General features: G+C 44.5%; 1 protein-coding gene and 1 long non-coding RNA gene across 2 annotated transcripts; both read right to left on the reverse strand.

Moving 5' to 3' along the window:
* Window positions 1-260: 260 nt before the first annotated feature.
* Window positions 261-17,139, reverse strand: LOC309516936. The gene is made up of 3 exons (XR_014213079.1): window positions 16,884-17,139; window positions 14,755-14,881; window positions 261-353 (listed from the first exon to the last, which is right to left on the reverse strand). It is a non-coding gene; the product is annotated as an uncharacterized lncRNA (long non-coding RNA).
* On the reverse strand, window positions 13,208-14,002 carry LOC309517421 (vomeronasal type-2 receptor 26-like; the record flags this gene model as incomplete). The annotated part of the gene is made up of 1 exon (XM_082196658.1): window positions 13,208-14,002. One exon carries the CDS (start codon window positions 14,000-14,002, stop codon window positions 13,208-13,210), a length of 795 nt encoding a protein of 264 aa, XP_082052784.1.
* Window positions 17,140-17,516: the final 377 nt, after the last annotated feature.

Consider the following 17,516-nt stretch of genomic DNA (forward strand, 5'->3'; position numbering starts at 1 on the left):
GTACTTTCTCCATATATAACAATCGCATTTGCTTTGCTTTTCATGAAAGTTTGTAAGAAAAGCTTTGATTGATCCATTATAGCAAATATTTGACCGCTGAATTGCACATAGTATTCCGTTCTTTCTGTGAATGCTGAGCAGATTTCATTCTTCAAGAGCATTGGTTCAATGGTCTTCAAGAATTGTTCTCCAGCTTCATTAGATGGAGTGATGAGCCCAACCCATTTCCATCTAAAATGCAGAAGTAACTGGATAATTCCCTTGTACTGAAGATCTTCATTGGGGACCATGCGATAAAAGGAAGCGAATTTGATGTGATCATTTATGGCTGGTTCAAATGAACCATATGAAATCTGAAAAAGAAAAAAGCCAAACTTTTCCATGTGGAAACAAGAATTCACAACACACTCATTTATCTTATGTAAATTATATGCATTCCATATTTTCTAATCTTAGAGAAAGGGCCACCCTCCTATTTACCTAGAAAAACACACAAAACACACAATCTTGCTCATTTATTTATGTAGATATTGATTCCTATTATTGTGGAGTCATCACTGTCGCATACATGTACACATGGATTGTGTCAAAGAGAGGAGAGCATTTATCCCTGCTCGTTTCTACATACTGCTTGGATAAATCAACAAAACTTGATTGTGGAAATGGAGGGAGACAAAGCATGGATCATGTTCTTTCGGTCTATAACCTTTACAGCAGTTGTAGAGAGACTTTGACGGTTTATGTACTAAGAACTCTCATGCGAGTTCTCCTATAGGTTTCTTGAATATAATATGTTTTATTCTTCTGTGATCAACCATAAACCATTACTGTATATATAATGAAAATAAAATACCAGCAAAAATTAAGGCAACTAAAATGAAGTTCAGTAATGTAGCAGAACAACACAAAATTGGTACCACTATTTCTCTTTCCCCAAATGCTAGAAAAATAACAAGAAAAGTGCTTTTCATTAGCCTCTGAAAGAGGACAGTGCTGAATAACATCATACTTCCACAAGCTGGGAATTTCATGATTCCTAGGGAGAGGGCCATTCTTGTCTTGAGTTATTTATGCCTGTGCATGCGATTATCAACAGCATGAATTGTGATTGGTACTTTTCAGACACCTAGGACAATGCTTGCAGAGTTGAAATAATGTGAGCCCAATCCTCTACTAAATATATTAAACACACATCTTTGAGAAAATGGCTCTCTCATAAAAGTTGGTTTATGCACATACTAACATGCTCCAATATATTGCAACCATTTTCCTTTTTCACTTGATACTTATGAATCAACAGCTTCCTAGTGGAAGGAGTGTAGATGGAACTACAGTATGAAATATCTATTTTATGTACCTGTGGAATCTTGTAAAGACCTAAGACATCTGCCATGGATGAGGAGGTGTGAGAGGTAAGTCCCCCAATGACTCCTACTATTTTTTTCTGATTTCCACATATGTAGTTGGGGACAAAGTGATGTGATTTAGAGAGCAGATCCAGAGTATTTTGGTAGGTCATCCTTGAATTAGAATAGCTATCATAGATGTGGAATCCAAGCGTGGCATTGGGCAAGATCTTGGGATTCCCATTGATCTCATCAACAGCAAATACCAAGGCAAGGATGTGTTGGTAGAACTTTCTTGTCACCCTACAAATAAAGTGTGTTACTATTTTGTGGGGAATAAAGCAGTGCACAACATCGAGATGTGAGAGATTCAACTGCCCCTGTTAAATATTCTTGTAAATATCAAATTGTTTTATCTTTTTAGAGTTAATGTTTGGATATTTCCTCCACCCAAGTCAGATTTTTTTATTTGTCTGAACACATAGGTTGAGAAGCGATCTTCACTTATGAAGCTTCAGGTTTTTTAACCATGTTGCTCCTTTTCACTAGAAACAATAACTGTGCCACATGGCTATGCTACAGTTATTGAAATCAGTTCGATATCCCTTTGTCAGTACATAGCTGTCCCTAGCAATAGAAATGGTATGATATTAAATAAAGGAATCGGCAGCTGCCATTTTGAATAGGAAGAATGCCCAGTGATGAGCTAGCAGTGATGATGGTAAAAGGGCTCTCCTCCCATTATTACTAAGCGTATTTAAAATGTATCCCGGATTGTTTGCAATGTACTTTAGACATGCCTTCCATTTTCTACCATCCTTCACTAAAGCAGCTCAAGCTGGGCTTCATAGCTCTCCTCTCTCCCCTTGGATACTCACAAAAGTGCCTAAGTTGCAGGTGACCCAGAAAATGGAGATTTGAACCCAGAAGGTTGCCATGATGTATTACTGTGGGCAGGAGGATCAATGGCTAGAGAGCAAGTGATGGTGATCTGAAAGTGCATCAGCTCAAACACAGTTGAAGTTTCATATCTTCATCTTTACCAGCACTGCGCCCACAACCAGCTATTTGGAAGAACTTTTCAGTGTTGAATATTCTTTTGTCATCTGGCCAAGAGAGCATTTCTCTTATAACGTTAGCAGCCTGCTGCTACGTCTTTGGAAGCACTTTAGAGATGGAATCAGTCTCAGACAGAATTGCATAATACTATGGAGCCTGTCAAATGGTATGCAGTGCACTCTCTCTTCTATTTTTGCTGGATCAGTTTTGATTATTGTGGCCAGAGGATGTAGTGAATGCATTTGAAGAAATGAAGTTGTCAAACTGACCCCTTGGCCCTTGCCTGTCTTGGCTTTTTAAATGGAGCTTTATAGGATTGACTGGCAGTGGCAGACTTGGGTACTATGGCGCCCTTAGCGAGGATGAAAATTTACACCCACGTAGACCTAGAGTCCTAGAGTCCTTCCACCTAGTTCTCAAAGCTGAAAAATTGCTAGCTAGGCTTTGTGAAGGAGGCAGGAGGACTCCAGGACCTTGTCAGATGCTCATGGCCCTCTCCTCAAGCCCAGTGCCTGGCTTACCCAGCTTTGAGGCAGTGCTCCCATGGCTCTGTCTCTGATGTGTATACACTGCTCGCACAACCCTAATTCAGCCTCTCTGACTGGGGAAATTCAGTGAGTTTTCTATGCTTCTCTGGATAATAGAGAGATGCTGTCCAACTTGAATCAGGTTATGGTGTGTCTCCTCTTTACTCTGAACCAAGAATAAAATATTTGTATATTTTTTTACGGCTGTTTTATTTTTAAATAAATTAAAAATATTTTTTCATAGCACTTTTTCCAAAGCAAAAGTACTTTCTAGACAGATCTAAATGTATAAAGCATAAAGGAAATAATCTTAAGGTCCATTTACTTACACTAGACTGCCAACAAAGTCGTGAGATGGGTGTTGATGGAAGGAAATGCTGGGGAATACGTAATGGATATAGGACACTATGCCACCAATGATAAGGTCCCCTGGTTCATACCACTCATGGGGAATATGCACAGGATTATTTCTGCTGCAAACAACAGTGTGCACTTGGGGCACCATATTGGGAAGCAGTAGGAGAAGCAGCAGCAACAACATCCTCATCACAAATATCCTTCTACACATGGACTCTCTACAATATTGGTACTATCATCAGCCTGACTTGAACAGGATGTATTTGGTGACAGCTGACTTTGGCACTTATGTCCTTAAAGGGGCAGGTAGCCACTTTCTTTTTAACTTTATCACTGTTACTAAAAAAATTAATTGAATGTGAATTAATCTAGAGTGATTTGAAACCTGACCTATACATTGAAAGAGGGAAACTGACTGAAATAACAGAGCCTGGCCTCCTCTCTCCTCCCTTACCATAGCTGTCAATGGAACGCTAAGGTGCTTTTAATCATTTCTGATTCAGTTTTTGAATCTTTATTTTTCATTATGCCTTCTGGTGCTTTGCCAGGTGAATTGATTATAGTAATTTTAATAATTACAGGTCAGATAACCTTTTTTTGTTTTTGACTCTATAGTGCATCAGAAATGATTTCCAAAGTAAACATATCTGTCACATCATACAGTCCTAGATTAGGAAGAGATTTCTACGGTCATCAAGTATTACCCGCTTGCTAATGCAGGACATCCTTAACTACAAACAAAAACAAAAACACCCCACCTGTAGACAGGCATCCATCTTTTTCCAAAAAATTCCTCTATCAAAATGTGTTTAGAGGGGAGCCAACTGCATCCTTTTTGTCTAAACTGCATCCCAGTTGTCTAATTTCCTTCTGCTATTGACCCTTACTCTCGCTGTCATATGTAACATCGATTACACTTACTGAAACTTGGGAACAATGATGGAAAGGGTCCAAACCATATCAGGATATAGAGACCCTGGAGAACACAGCTGAACTGCTTTTGAAAGAGCACATATATACAGGTTTGAAGCAGAGTGGCATGCTAAGGAAAAACTGTGCCATCCGTCTTTTACTCTTGTAAGAAGTAGTAATTCTGAAGACAAGGTGGTCTATCACTGTCAGGCAGTGCTAGGCAGTATTTCCCCCTCCAGATGTTTCTGGATTACAGCTTTCATCATCCATGATAATAATAGCCAATTGTAAGCTGATGTGAGCTGTAGTCCAGCAATATCTGGAGGGCAACAGATTGGGTACCCTTGGTGTAAGGAAGGTTTGGGTTGTTGAAAAAATGCCTCATGTTTGGTGTCATACTGAACTGTCAGGGCTTTGTTTGGATTTGGATTTGATATCCTGCTTTATCACTACCCGAAAGAGTCTTAAAGCAGCTAACATTCTCCTTTCCCTTCCTCCCCCACAACAAACACTCTGTGAGGTGAGTGGGGCTGAGAGACTTCAAAGAAGTGTGACTAGCCCAAGGTCACCCAGCAGCTGCATGTGGAGGAGCGGAGATGCGAACCTGGTTCACCAAATTAAGAGCCTACCGCTCTTAACCACTACACCACACTGGTTCTCTTTCTCAAGAATTTGAGCCCTCTGAGACTGATGCAGTGTCCATGTGAAGGTGAGTCACTTTCTGACTCCCTTTCCAGCCCCATGTCAAGGCAAGTATAAGATTACAGGTCTGGAAACAACAGCAAATACCAACAGTAGAATAATGTCGACAGAAGGTAATGGAATATGCAGAAATAGCCAAATTAACAGGAAAAAATAGACAACAGGGGAGGAAACATTTCAAAAAGAATGGGAAATTTATGTTGTATATAGGAAAGATAAGATGAAATAGTGAAAGCAGTAGAAATAAACCTTATAACTGGAAAGATTAGGAAAAGTGATGGATAATGAAAATAACAAGAAGCAAAATGAATAAAGAGATTAATATAACTAAGAGGTTGTAAATAAATAAATACAGACAGACAATAAGAATTGTCTAAAGAGGAGGATTTATTAGGTTTCAGACTACTGTACACACAATTTCCCTGGTCTAGTGCCTGCCTCCACTTCTTGCCTGATATTCTTTCCCCACAGCCACAACCCAAACTGCCCAAATTCTTCCATAATTTGGGTGGAGACTTGGTTGAGTCTATCGCATGGCCCTGATAGATTGAGCAATGCTACTGCATAACATAAAGCAGTTTACAATGTTCCCTTTCCCCTTTCCTCTATCTGCAGTTTCCAACACACACCAACATCTGCTCAGGAGTTTCAGAACCTATTGGGAAAGTGGATGCTGGAAAAGTAGAGTAAGGGATTCAAATTGTTGGATATGTTGGATTTGATCCATAGTTTCATTCATACACATAGTTCCAATTCATTTCCAGCTGATATGTAACTGTGCTGGATGCCAAGAACAGAAACGATAAGGCAAGCTCTTCTGTAATTTTGACCCCCACATCTGACACTGGCCAGAAAGTTTCTAGAGCCTAACTCCCAACATAAACTACAAAGCGTGTTCTCACTAGCAGAGAGCACGTGTTGCGGTTGGGGAGCAGGCCACCATCATGACTAGGCAAATTCGGGGAACCCAAGCCGGTAAAGGGTTAATTGGGTTGCTGGGGATTTTTGTATGTTGCTAATTTGGAGGAGGGGTCAGAGTCTATAAATTGAGGAGTTAGACTAGGGGACGTCCTCTTGGCCATTTTGCATCGGATCACATGGAGGACTTGGACAATCTTCTCATTGTCTGGTTACATTTCTTTATTTCCCCTTTCCTTTTAATCCTCTCTAGTCCCTTAAATAATTTAATCCCCCCCTTTTCCTGTTCGATTTCCCACCCCACCCCTTACCCTGCCCTGTGGGAAGATTCTCCCTGTATCTGTGGCTTGCCTTTCCCAATAGGGAGAGAGCCCCCATTAGGGGCTTTCTTTCACAAAAAGGTTTCCTCCATTTTGCTTGTTGAAATGGTGGGGCTAGTCAGGGCTGTTCCCAGCTTAGCTGGAATCACTTTCATTTATAGTATCCCTGAAGGTTGGCTTTATTTTGAGTGTGTGCAGCGCTGTTGGCCAAATTTTAAGCTAGCCTTGGGTGGGAGCACTAATTGGGTTCTTTTAATATTGCTATGAGACTAAGATTCTCAAGAGCTGAAGCAGGGAGGCCTATTTGGCCTGCACATAACTTCCAAGCCTAAGTCTGCTACAGGTAGCAGTTAATGGTTAAGTCTCTGACACGTGATTCATTCTCTCTATGTATCTGCTTCCAGGCCCAGTTGCTGCTAATGTATATCTGAGGCAGACAGAGGGCCCCAGAGGCTCCCTGTGCCCCCAAGGACTATGAGCACTTTGTATATGCTCTTGAACTATGCTGTTTCTGAACAAGTTTATTTTCTTTAAGTTTGTTTTGCTCTGATAGTGGCGACTGCCATTGTGGCTTAGTGGCTAAAGTGCAGGACTAGGACCTGGGAGACAGGGTTCATATACCCCTCTTAGCCATTGTTATAACAAAACAAAACAAACTGCTCCTTTTGAGCTATTCTGTTGCTGGGTAGTTCGGCCCATTTGTGATAAAATAACTTTGGTTTTCTTGAAGGGGTGCTTCCCTCTAAAAGGGAAAGCAGGGGTACCCGGACAAGCTGTGGGCTACCTCAACTTTGCTATTTCACTGGAAACATTTATGCCTGGCCTAGAAGGTGATCTTAGGGCTTTGCCCTAGAATTCGATGGCCTGGAAGCGTTTCCGGCCTGAATAGTGTCCCCATGTGGTCCATGAAGCATTGGTTTCACTGGGTCAGCGCATAGTGCCGGTAATGCCTAGGTTGCAGGATTGGTCCCTGTATGGAACAGCTGCATGCTCCCCCATTGCTCTACCTGGACACTTAGGTCCTTTTGGTGGTTACCTCACTGCGAGGGATGTAACGGGTGCCACATTTGCAATTGCAACTGGGAGAAAGCACCTTTGCATGCCCGCATTGCAGTTTGCTCTGTGCGTTGCAGAGCACGGCGCTGCACGGGCTGCAATTGCATTGCATTGCTAGGAGATTTGCAGTTGCATTGCACGGAGGGTGTGTAGTTGCATTGCACGGAGTGTGAAGTTGCATTGCACGGAGTGTGTTGTTGCATTGCACGGAGTGTGGTTGCATTGCACGGAGTGCGTGTGCATTGCACGGAGTGTGTAGTTGCATTGCACAGAGTGTGTGTACATTGCATGGAGGGTGTAGTGCATTGCACAGAGTGTGTTTTTTGCATTGCATGGGGTGTGTGTGCATTGCATTGGAGTATGTAGTTGCTTTGAACGGAGGGTGTGTGCAGGGCATGGCAGTGTGTAGTTGCATTGCATGGAGTGTAGTTGCATTGCATGAAGGGTGTGTGCATTGCAGGGAGTGTGTTTTGCATTGAACGGAGTGTGTAGTTGCATTGCACGGAGGGTTTGTGTGTGCATTGCACAGAGTGTGTAGTTGCATTGCACGGAGGGTTTGTGTGTGCATTGCACGGAGTGTGTAGTTGCACTCCACAGAGCGTGTTTTTTGCATTGCACGGAGTATGTAGTTGCATTGCATGGAGAGTGTGTGCACTGCACGGAGTGTGTTTTTGCATTGCACAGAGTGTGTGTCTGAAAAGGAAGCTGGCTCGGCGGCAGATTGGTTGGGACTCCTTCAGGGGTTCTGGCCAGCATCGGCCCTGTAAATTCACATATCATGATGGCAGCACAAGATGCCCCCTGCCCAAGCGGGGGCTGGAAGCTGGCAAGCAATAGCTCAATATCTTTTGCCCATATTCCCATTTTATTTAGGGATCCAGTTGGATATCGTTGCTAAAACATGCCACTTGCCTATGGGGAAGCTGTCTGCCTTGAAGGAAGTTATTTTGTAATACTTCCTCTGTAGCAAGTGATGCTTCATCAGATCCGATCTTGCTGGGTCACTTAATTAATCTTCCCACTAGGCCAGGCTGCCTGCGGCCTGAGGTCCCCTTACCTTTGTGTATGCCTACCAAGCGTGGTGAAGGCAGATATCAGGTGATGGTAGCAATTCCTGACCTGAATGTATGCAATAGTAGTTCGCCATGGCAGGATACCTTGAACCTGCACAGGGATTTTCAGGTTCAGGCTGGTGCTGCTGGATCTTTGCCCTTTGGTTTTTATTTCAAGGGCTGCTGGTGAGCAAAGCTATGGCCTCAAGCCCGGTGTGGTGAGGCAATCATGTGACATAACTTTTCTTGAGTTTTCCCCATTGTAGTAGCAGTTCAAGTGGCCCGAGGAGTTCAGTGACCATCGGATCTGCTTTTGGTCTGATAACCAGGTAGTGGTGAGCGTCTTGGCAAAACAGTCCTCACGCTCTAGCACAGTCTCCGCCCCTCCGCTCATGCTTTCGAGCTGCGCCACTTAAGGTTTAATATTGTGCTTTCTACTCTCCAAATTACGCTGACACACTATCCGATTTTCAGATGAAGCGCTTCAGATCATGGGCTCCAGACTCAGCTATTGCCAGACTTTTCCAGACCACCTGTGGCATTTTGACAACAATTAATAATTACAGAGAGCAGCAGCTTCCATTTCCCCTTCTGCTTTTACCTATTAGGGGAAGGCCTGGATGGATTTCTTAGCCTTAAGCTGGCAGTTCTCAGCCATTCAGAAGAATTGGCCCCCATCCTCTGAGCAGATCCTGCAGTATTTGGTCCGCCTGCTGCAGATTCGGCATGCGGTTATAACTATCAGAATTCAGTCCGCTGCAATGTCTGTTACATTGAAGCTTTATTTTTCAGAAACCCTTGTATAAAGTTTGCAGTGTGCAGGGCGTTGGAAGGTTGGAATAGGCTCCAACCTCATAGGACAGTGGGCAGGAAGTCGGTCAGTTTTTACCTATGCAGTATCTGCAACAAGTTAAAACTTGTTTGCTGGTTAAAGATCAAGGCGAGACTCCTTTCAGTAGTCCATTGCATTTTCGCACTGAGGGTTGGGAAAATGGTTGTTGGAGCCAGCACGGGGCTGAGAGTCCAGAGGTTTATTGCTTCAGGACTTTTCCTTACCCTTTGGAGCTTGTCATTAGAGTTGGGAACGCTAAAACAGACTTAGTGGGCAGGAGTGCCACAATCAGGCTTCCCGCCACAGGTGAGGAGGGCCCTTGCCCGGTTACAGAAGAGAATATTTGGCTTTTATTCCCTGGGGACTGGCCCGCTCCTAGTCCATGAAAATGGGTTCCCGTTAGCCAGACATCAATGTGCTTACGTCATGCACCAGTTATTACGGCCTGCGGCTTGCTTATCGCTGAACACGCCTCATTCCTTACGATTAGGTGCTGCTGCAAAGGCTGCACACTGGGGGCCTGTCAGTAGACAGGATTGTGAATACGGGTCATTAGAAGTCTGACGCTGACAAGGGTTATATCAGGAAGTGTCACAATGATGTCTGTGCTGATGCTTGTCTGTTATTTCCTTTTCCTCCCCCCCTTCTTCTTTTTCTTTTCTTTTCTTTTTTCATAGGAGCAGCTGTGCACATTTGGGCCACAGCATTGTACACTAGGCTGGCAAGCATGTTGACAAGTCTGGACTGGGGCGCCATCTCAGTCTTCCTGCCCATGTGGACATATACTGGATGTCCAGATGGGGAATGCTTTGGGAGGAGATCCTTCCTTTGGTGCGGTCGAGTGTGACCTGTGCAGGTCCTCCCGCAGTGCTGGTGGTACAGCTGGGCGAGAATGTTTGCTGTCTCCTCCAGCATAAGTTTGCATTCCTGCATGCAAGAGGGCTTGGATTGAGTTGGTGGCAGCTCTCCCTGGACTCAAAATAATTTAAGGCATTGGTTCAAGGTGGTCTGGAGGGGGGGTTGGAGCACCTGTCCCCTCCAATGCGCAAAGATATTCCATTAAGGGAATCCAAGGATTCGCCATGCTTTTGTCGACCCCTTTCGAGGGGTAGGGCCATGCCAGAGTCCCTGGGAGCATTTGGGGTGAGCTTGAGTCTGATCCTGGTTCATTGCTCCCCCATGCTGTTTACTGGAACTGACGATATGGTGGGGCCCAGTCGTCAGTGCTGCCCTGCTGAGGTCAGGTGCAGCTAGTCTGGAACCAATGCCTAGACAAACTACCACCGAGCAGGCCAGGAATCATGTTAATAAGGCGGTGGATAATAGAATAAAATAAATAAAGTAAATAAAATAACAAATAAAATAAATAGGTCCTTGCTTTAGGTGGTTCTGTAATATTGCACCCTGCTAATTTTCTTCAAGGCTGTTGCCCTCTTTAGGGCAGATGGGGTGCATCTTTCCCCTATGGGGAACGACACCTGGCGGGATGTGATTGCTTTGGGATTCATTGCTCCCCCACAATGTTTGCTGGTACTGACGATATGGTGGGGCCTAGTCATCAGTGCTGCCCTGCTGAGGTCAGGTGCAGCTAGTCGGGAACCTATGCCTAGACAAACTACCACCGTGAAGGCCGGAAAGCGTGTTAATAAGGCAGTGGAAATAAAATACAGGTTGTTGGAAATCGAATGCATTCAAAGGTTATGTTCGTTAACATTATTGGTGTCTTACAAATTTTGCTTGTTTTATCTTAGGTTTAGCAGCTGTCCGCATCTGGATGGTGGGGCACAGCATCATCCACTGGGCTGGTGTAGCAGCACGACAGTCGGAAAAGGGTCCAGGTCTTGGCCTTCCTCCACATATTCAGTTGTCTTGGCTGTCCAGACGGGGAATGTGCTGGCCGGAGCTCCTGCCTAGGATCCGGAGGCAGTTGCTAAGGGAAGGACCCCCATCGGCCATTGTGGTGCAGCTGGGTGAGAACAACCTGGTTTCTACGGACTGTTTTTCCCTGCGTGCTGCAATTTTGTCAGACTTGGAGGCGCTGCGGGCAATGGTGCCAACAGCGAAAATATTTTGGTCAAGGCTGCTACAAAGGCGTGCTTGGAGGGGCAGTCGTTGCCCAGCCGCCACTGAGAGAGCCAGAAAACGCATCAACTCCGCAATGTCAAAAAAGATCTTGGAGCTGGGCGGAGATGTGATTTTTCATCCTGAGATTTCCTCTCAGAGGCCATCCTTCTTTCGAGATGATGGCGTGCACCTTTCGGCTTCGGGTAATGAGGCTTGGATAGGTGCGGTGGTGGCCAAGCTGAGGTCTTGGCTGGGGCTGTGAGTGGTTTGGCGGTGAGCTGTGGGCTCCATGGCGGTTAGGCATTGGTTAAATTGGTGCTTGGAGGGGTAAGGTGCCTATCCCTCCAAATGATGCGAATGGGAATTCCGTTAAAGGAATCCAGGGGCTTGCCATTCTTTCGTCCTTGTCCGTGGTGCCAGGCTTGGGCCGTGCAAGCCCCACCGGAACATGAGGGTGAGAGGTGTTGGACTGAATTCCCAGCCTCATTTCTCCCCAATACTTGTTTCCCACGCTGGCTTCCGGTGGTGCCCGGAAGTTTCAGCCCTGTCCTCGGGGGCAAGGACAGATAGTCATAACCAATGCCTAAGCAACCACTCACATTTTCTGTATTTGAATAAAGTTGTGGCCAAAATTTATGCCAAAAACCTTAAACAAAAATTAACGTGTGCTGTGTGAATTTTTGGGGGGTGGCACTGCAGAACTCAACACGCAAAGCGTGTTCTCACTAGCAGAGAGCACGTGTTGCGGTTGGGGAGCAGGCCACCATCATGACTAGGCAAATTCGGGGAACCCAAGCCGGTAAAGGGTTAATTGGGTTGCTGGGGATTTTTGTATGTTGCTAATTTGGAGGAGGGGTCAGAGTCTATAAATTGAGGAGTTAGACTAGGGGACGTCCTCTTGGCCATTTTGCATCGGATCACCCGCCCCCCTCCCTTTTTATAGGGTGGTTCTTGGGTTCATTTGACCTTGCTATGCCTGTCATGGGGTCGTTCGCCTTTGAGCGGGGGCCTGGTAGGAATTTTGCCATTTGGCTGATTGGCTGTTGCCATTTGGTTTTTGTCTACTGCGTAGCAAATCGTCACAACTTGTAAGGTTGGTGGTTAGGCATTGGTTAAATTGGTGCTTGGAGGGGTAAGGTGCCTATCCCTCCAAATGATGCGAATGGGAATTCCGTTAAAGGAATCCAGGGGCTTGCCATTCTTTCGTCCTTGTCCGTGGTGCCGGGCTTGGGCCGTGCAAGCCCCACCGGAACATGAGGGTGAGAGGTGTTGGACTGAATTCCCAGCCTCATTTCTCCCCAATACTTGTTTCCCACGCTGGCTTCCGGTGGTGCCCGGAAGTTTCAGCCCTGTCCTCGGGGGCAAGGACAGATAGTCATAACCAATGCCTAAGCAACCACTCACATTTTCTGTATTTGAATAAAGTTGTGGCCAAAATTTATGCCAAAAACCTTAAACAAAAATTAACGTGTGCTGTGTGAATTTTTGGGGGGTGGCACTGCGGAACTCAACACGCAATCTCTTCTGCCATTTATACATTGCTCCATATCAGCTGTTCTCTGTTATTCAGTTCAGGCCTTATCACAATAATGTAGCATGTAGGGAAAAAGAGGCATGCCAGCAAGCCAGTACTGGAAACCAAGATGGAGGAAATCTCCACAGCCACCATGTATCTTCCTCTGGTGCTCAGAGGAGCTACGGATATCACCCATAGTTTTTTCATACACATAACCCCTGTTCATTTATACCTGATATGCAACTATGCTGCATATCAAGAAAGCCACTTTTGAGCTAGGGAGGAGGTGGGGTTGCGGGCTTCACGGCTGGCTCGGGGGCTTGGCCGAGGCTCTTCCTATTTCCCGCGCCACAGCTGACATATAATCCCAGTTCATTTATACCTCATATGCAACTATGCTGCATATCAAGAACATAAATGATAAGACAATCTCTTCTGTTGTTTTGATCATTTCAGGTAACTTCCTTTCTTGAAAAACCACAGTGAAATGACCCGGCTAATAAGTCTACAGAATCTAAATACAGAAATGACAAAATATTCTGTTCTTTACATCTTTCTCCGTATCAGCTGCTCTCTGTTATTCAGCTCAGGCCTCACCACAATAATGTAGCATTTAGGGGAAAAGATGCAACCCAGCAGCCCAGCACTGGAAGCCAAGATGGAGAAGATCTCCACAGCCACCATGTATTTTCCTCTGGTGCTCAAGTATGTGGGAATAAAGGAGAACCAAACACTGCAGAAGACCAGCATGCTGAAGGTGATGAACTTGGCTTCATTGAAGCTGTCCGGCAACTTCCGGGCTAAGAAGGCCACAGTGAAGCTGATAATGGCCAGGAAGCCCATGTAGCCCAAAACACAATAGAACATGAGAACTGACCCCTCATTACATAAGAATATAATTTCTTCAGTCATTGAGTGCATGTCCACATCTGCGAATGGGGGAGAGGTTGCCAACCAGGAGGCACAGATTCCTACTTGAATCACAGAGCAGGAAAGGACAATGGAGTAAGCCAGTTTTTTGCCTACCCACTTCCTGATTGTGGAATCTGGCTTGGTAGCCATGAATGCCAAAACCACTGAAATAGTCTTGGCCAAGATGCTAGAGAGGGCCACAGAGAAGACGATGCCAAAAGCCGTTTGTCGGAGTGGGCAGGTTGCCTTATTAGGCATTCCAATGAACATCAAGGAGCAGAGGAAACACAAGAGGAGGGAGATGAGGAGAATGTAAGTGAGGCTTCTGTTGTTGGCTTTGACGATGGCAGTGTCCTGGTGCTTAATGAAAATGCCAAGTACCATAGCTGTGATCAAAGAGAACAAAAGTGCAGAGAAAGTTGAAACCATGGCCAAAGTTTCACCAAAGCCTAGGACATTTGGTTTCTTGGGAATGCACTCATTCTGCTCTTCATTTGGATATTGATCCGGAGGACATCTGGCACAGGTTTCCAACCCTGAAAAAAGGTTGCATGACAATTGGAAACAATCTGGAATATGCTTAAGAGTGTTTTTTTTCAAAAACTCAGGAGACCCTTACCATTTTGTTTCCCCAAGCAAAAGTTTCAAAACTTCTAGTTCAAATGCTTGTGCCCTAGATGCTTTGAAAATAAAGTTATGCATGAAATCTTACATTTCATATATGGAGAAACTATTATTTTGGTGGTCCTCCTCCATTTTCTTATAACCACAGATACTTCATGATGAAATTAGAGAAATATTATAGCTGAAATCTTGGAAGCAAGAGGGGTGATTTTTATAGGATTTTAACACTGTCCCCAAACAGCCTTGGTCTCAGAGAAAAAAACGCCACTTCTATTCCATCCTCCCTTCCCCAAAACTTTAGTGTTGTCTTCCAGGGCAAAATGTATGTACAGTGGTACCTCGGGTTAAGAAAATATTTCATTCTCTAGGTCCATTCTTAAAATGAAACTGTTCTTAACCTGAGGCACCTCTTTAGCTAATGGGGCAGCTTTTACAGAGACTGAAGGAAAATCAATATACTATTTTTAATAAACAATATAAATTGTTTATAAACCCCAGCGCCAATTTGTTCAGAATTTACTAAAATAACTTGTATATGCTAATATGGCATCTCTCACCGTCCTCATTTGAAAACATCCCATGAGGACATGGATCACAATCATAACAACAGAACTTCTTGCCCTCCTTCATTTTCTTCTCATAACCAGGACGGCAGTTGGCATTACATAATGAAACGGGTGGTACCTATCCAAAGATATAGGAAGAGGTTAATCTTAAGAAAATGTTTCAGGGATTCATTTAACACCAGAAGATCTATCATTAAATAGGAGGGCCAGAAATGTTAAATGTAGGATCCATACTCTCAATATATGCAAAAGAATCTCTTCATCCTTCATATAAAGGAAATGGGAATGGGATTTAGCAAATATGGGGTTAACTAACCTGAAAGCAAAATGGACGTGGGCATTAAGACATTCCAAAAATGTTTATTAGTGTGAACCTGAAAGATATATTGCCTGCCTGCTCGCCCTCTATCTCTTGCAACTCCATCCACCAGCCTCTCTTTTCTTCCCTCCAAGCTAAGCTTTGCACTCTACAACACTTACAACAGTGCCAGCAGCTAACTAGTGATGTGGAACTGCACCGCTGCTCTGATGGCCAACGCAAGTGGAGTCATGGGCCAGGAGTCGGCTTCACCTACTGAGCAGCAGCCTGAAGGAGTGGAAAGCGAAGTGACTCCACTTGCTGCTGATCAGCCTTTTTGCTCCTGAAGAGAGCCTGCTGGCTCCAGCTTTCTTAAGCAGGGTTTCCAGCCTCAGTCAGTTGCTGGAAACAACTTTTGTCATTCCTGACCAGACCTTGCTGCTCATGGTCTTCTCGTGACCTTGGTTCTCGTGACCTTGGCCCCTTGACACTCTTGATCCCCAGATTGTCTGACTATGTGAACTGTAATACTCCTGAGGTTAGGACTGGACTGAACCGTGTACAGTAATACCTCCCTTAACATCCACCCCATTGAGCGTCCATTCCACTGAACGTCTGCAGCAAATCCAGAAGTACGGGAACGGGTTACTTCTGGGTTTGCCGCTTGAGAATGCGTGTGTGTGCAGAACAGCCCTTTGTCATGCATCCCTGTCACTGAGCATCTGGGACTCTGCCTCCAGTCCAGTACCCCCCTGAGATGTGGCTGGTTGGCTGGCTGCTCCCTCCTCTGAAGGGAGCACAGGACCAAGACAAGCAGCTGAATTCCTTCCCTAGGCATGCCTTGCCCTGCAGCCCATGGAATACTTGGATGGGCAGCCGGATTTCAAGCCACTCTGAGCAAGGCATGATTTGGGGGGCTCCTCCTGGGTCTGTGGCAGGGGCCAACCTGACAAACACCTCCCTACACTCCTGCTTCTGTCATTCCAATTCAATACTAGGGTCTCAAGTGGCATCAGAAAAACTCATGAAGATTGCAATGTTCATTCACAAAGATGCAGTTAGCTTAGCATTCTATCTAATGCCACTACGTAGAGAGCTGCCTTGAACAAACAAACATATTGGACAACATTCTTTGCTAGCCATTGGTCCTTCTTAGTTTGGCATGTCGTCCTTGCATGTTGCTCTTCTCAAAGGAATGGTTCATTTCATATTTACTAATACAGTGGTACCTCAGTTCTTGAACTTAATCTGTTCCAGAAGTCCGTTCAACTCCCAAAGCTGTTAAAAAAACCCAAGGCGTGACTTCTGATTGGGTGCAGGAGCTTCCTGTACTCAAGCGGAAGCCACATCAGACGTTCAACTTCCTGAAAACATTCGCAAACCAGAACTCTTACTTCAAGGTTTGTGGAATTCGGGCGTCGATTTGTTCAGGAGCCAAGCCATTCAAGAACCAAGGTACCACTGTAGAATTATTAGTAGCAGTTGAGTCGTCAACAGGCTCATCTCAGCTATCTGCCAATCTCCGATTCCCACCACCCTTCTGAGTAATACCCCTCCCCACCTTCTCACTATATAGAAGGATCTGGCAACTTCTGTTTCAGTGTATCTGAAGAAGTGTGCATGCACACGAAAGCTTATACCAAGAACTAACTTAGTTGGTCTTTAAGGTGCTACAGGAAGGAATTTTTTTATTTTGACTATGGCAGACCAACATGGCTACCTATTTGTTTAGTAGCAGTGTTATTAGTAGTGGGCAGCACTTCCCTTTTCTCCTCAAGTGGCAAAACTAGACATGCCACCCCATATGCATTGATTCCCTTACCTGAGTGAAGACTCTGTGCCATTGAATTCCGCTCCCGTTAATGGTGAGCTCTTTTCCAGGAGGGGCCTGAGGATCCAGCTTTCCGATTTTGACCCTGACATAGGAATTATTTGGGAAAGTGACCAGGTTTGTAATATCAAATCCACCTGCTAATTCTCCATGTTCATTTAATGTGATTTCATCCCCAGCACTGTTGTTGAATGAGAGCCTCTGCAGGAATGAGTGCAGCTAGGTGGAAAGAGAATCAAAAGCTCTATGTAGTCTTATAATAGCCTTACTAAGACAATTCAATAGTTTTCATGGAAAAAAAATAAGTTCTTTTCCTCCAGGGGTCCCCCCACTTCAGTTTCCAATGGAGAGGACCCAGATTTCAACAGCAGATCAAATAGAGAGGGAAATCATAAATCAGTGTAAACTCAACAGTCATGAGATATAATAAATAGCAAGATGAAAGATTTTTTATTATTATTAAAAGATGATCCAAAAAGAGCTTCCTGAAGAGAATCAAGTCTTTTTGTCTTAAGGCAGTCTTTAAAAGAATCTCTTTTCCCAATTTTTTAAAAATAATTCCAGTAGCACCTTAAAGACCAATAAATATTTTTTGGGAAGTATTCTTTTAAAGACTGTCTTAAG

This window comes from Podarcis vaucheri (genome assembly GCF_965113315.1).
Source record: "Podarcis vaucheri genome assembly, chromosome: 13".
NCBI lineage: Eukaryota > Metazoa > Chordata > Lepidosauria > Squamata > Lacertidae > Podarcis > Podarcis vaucheri.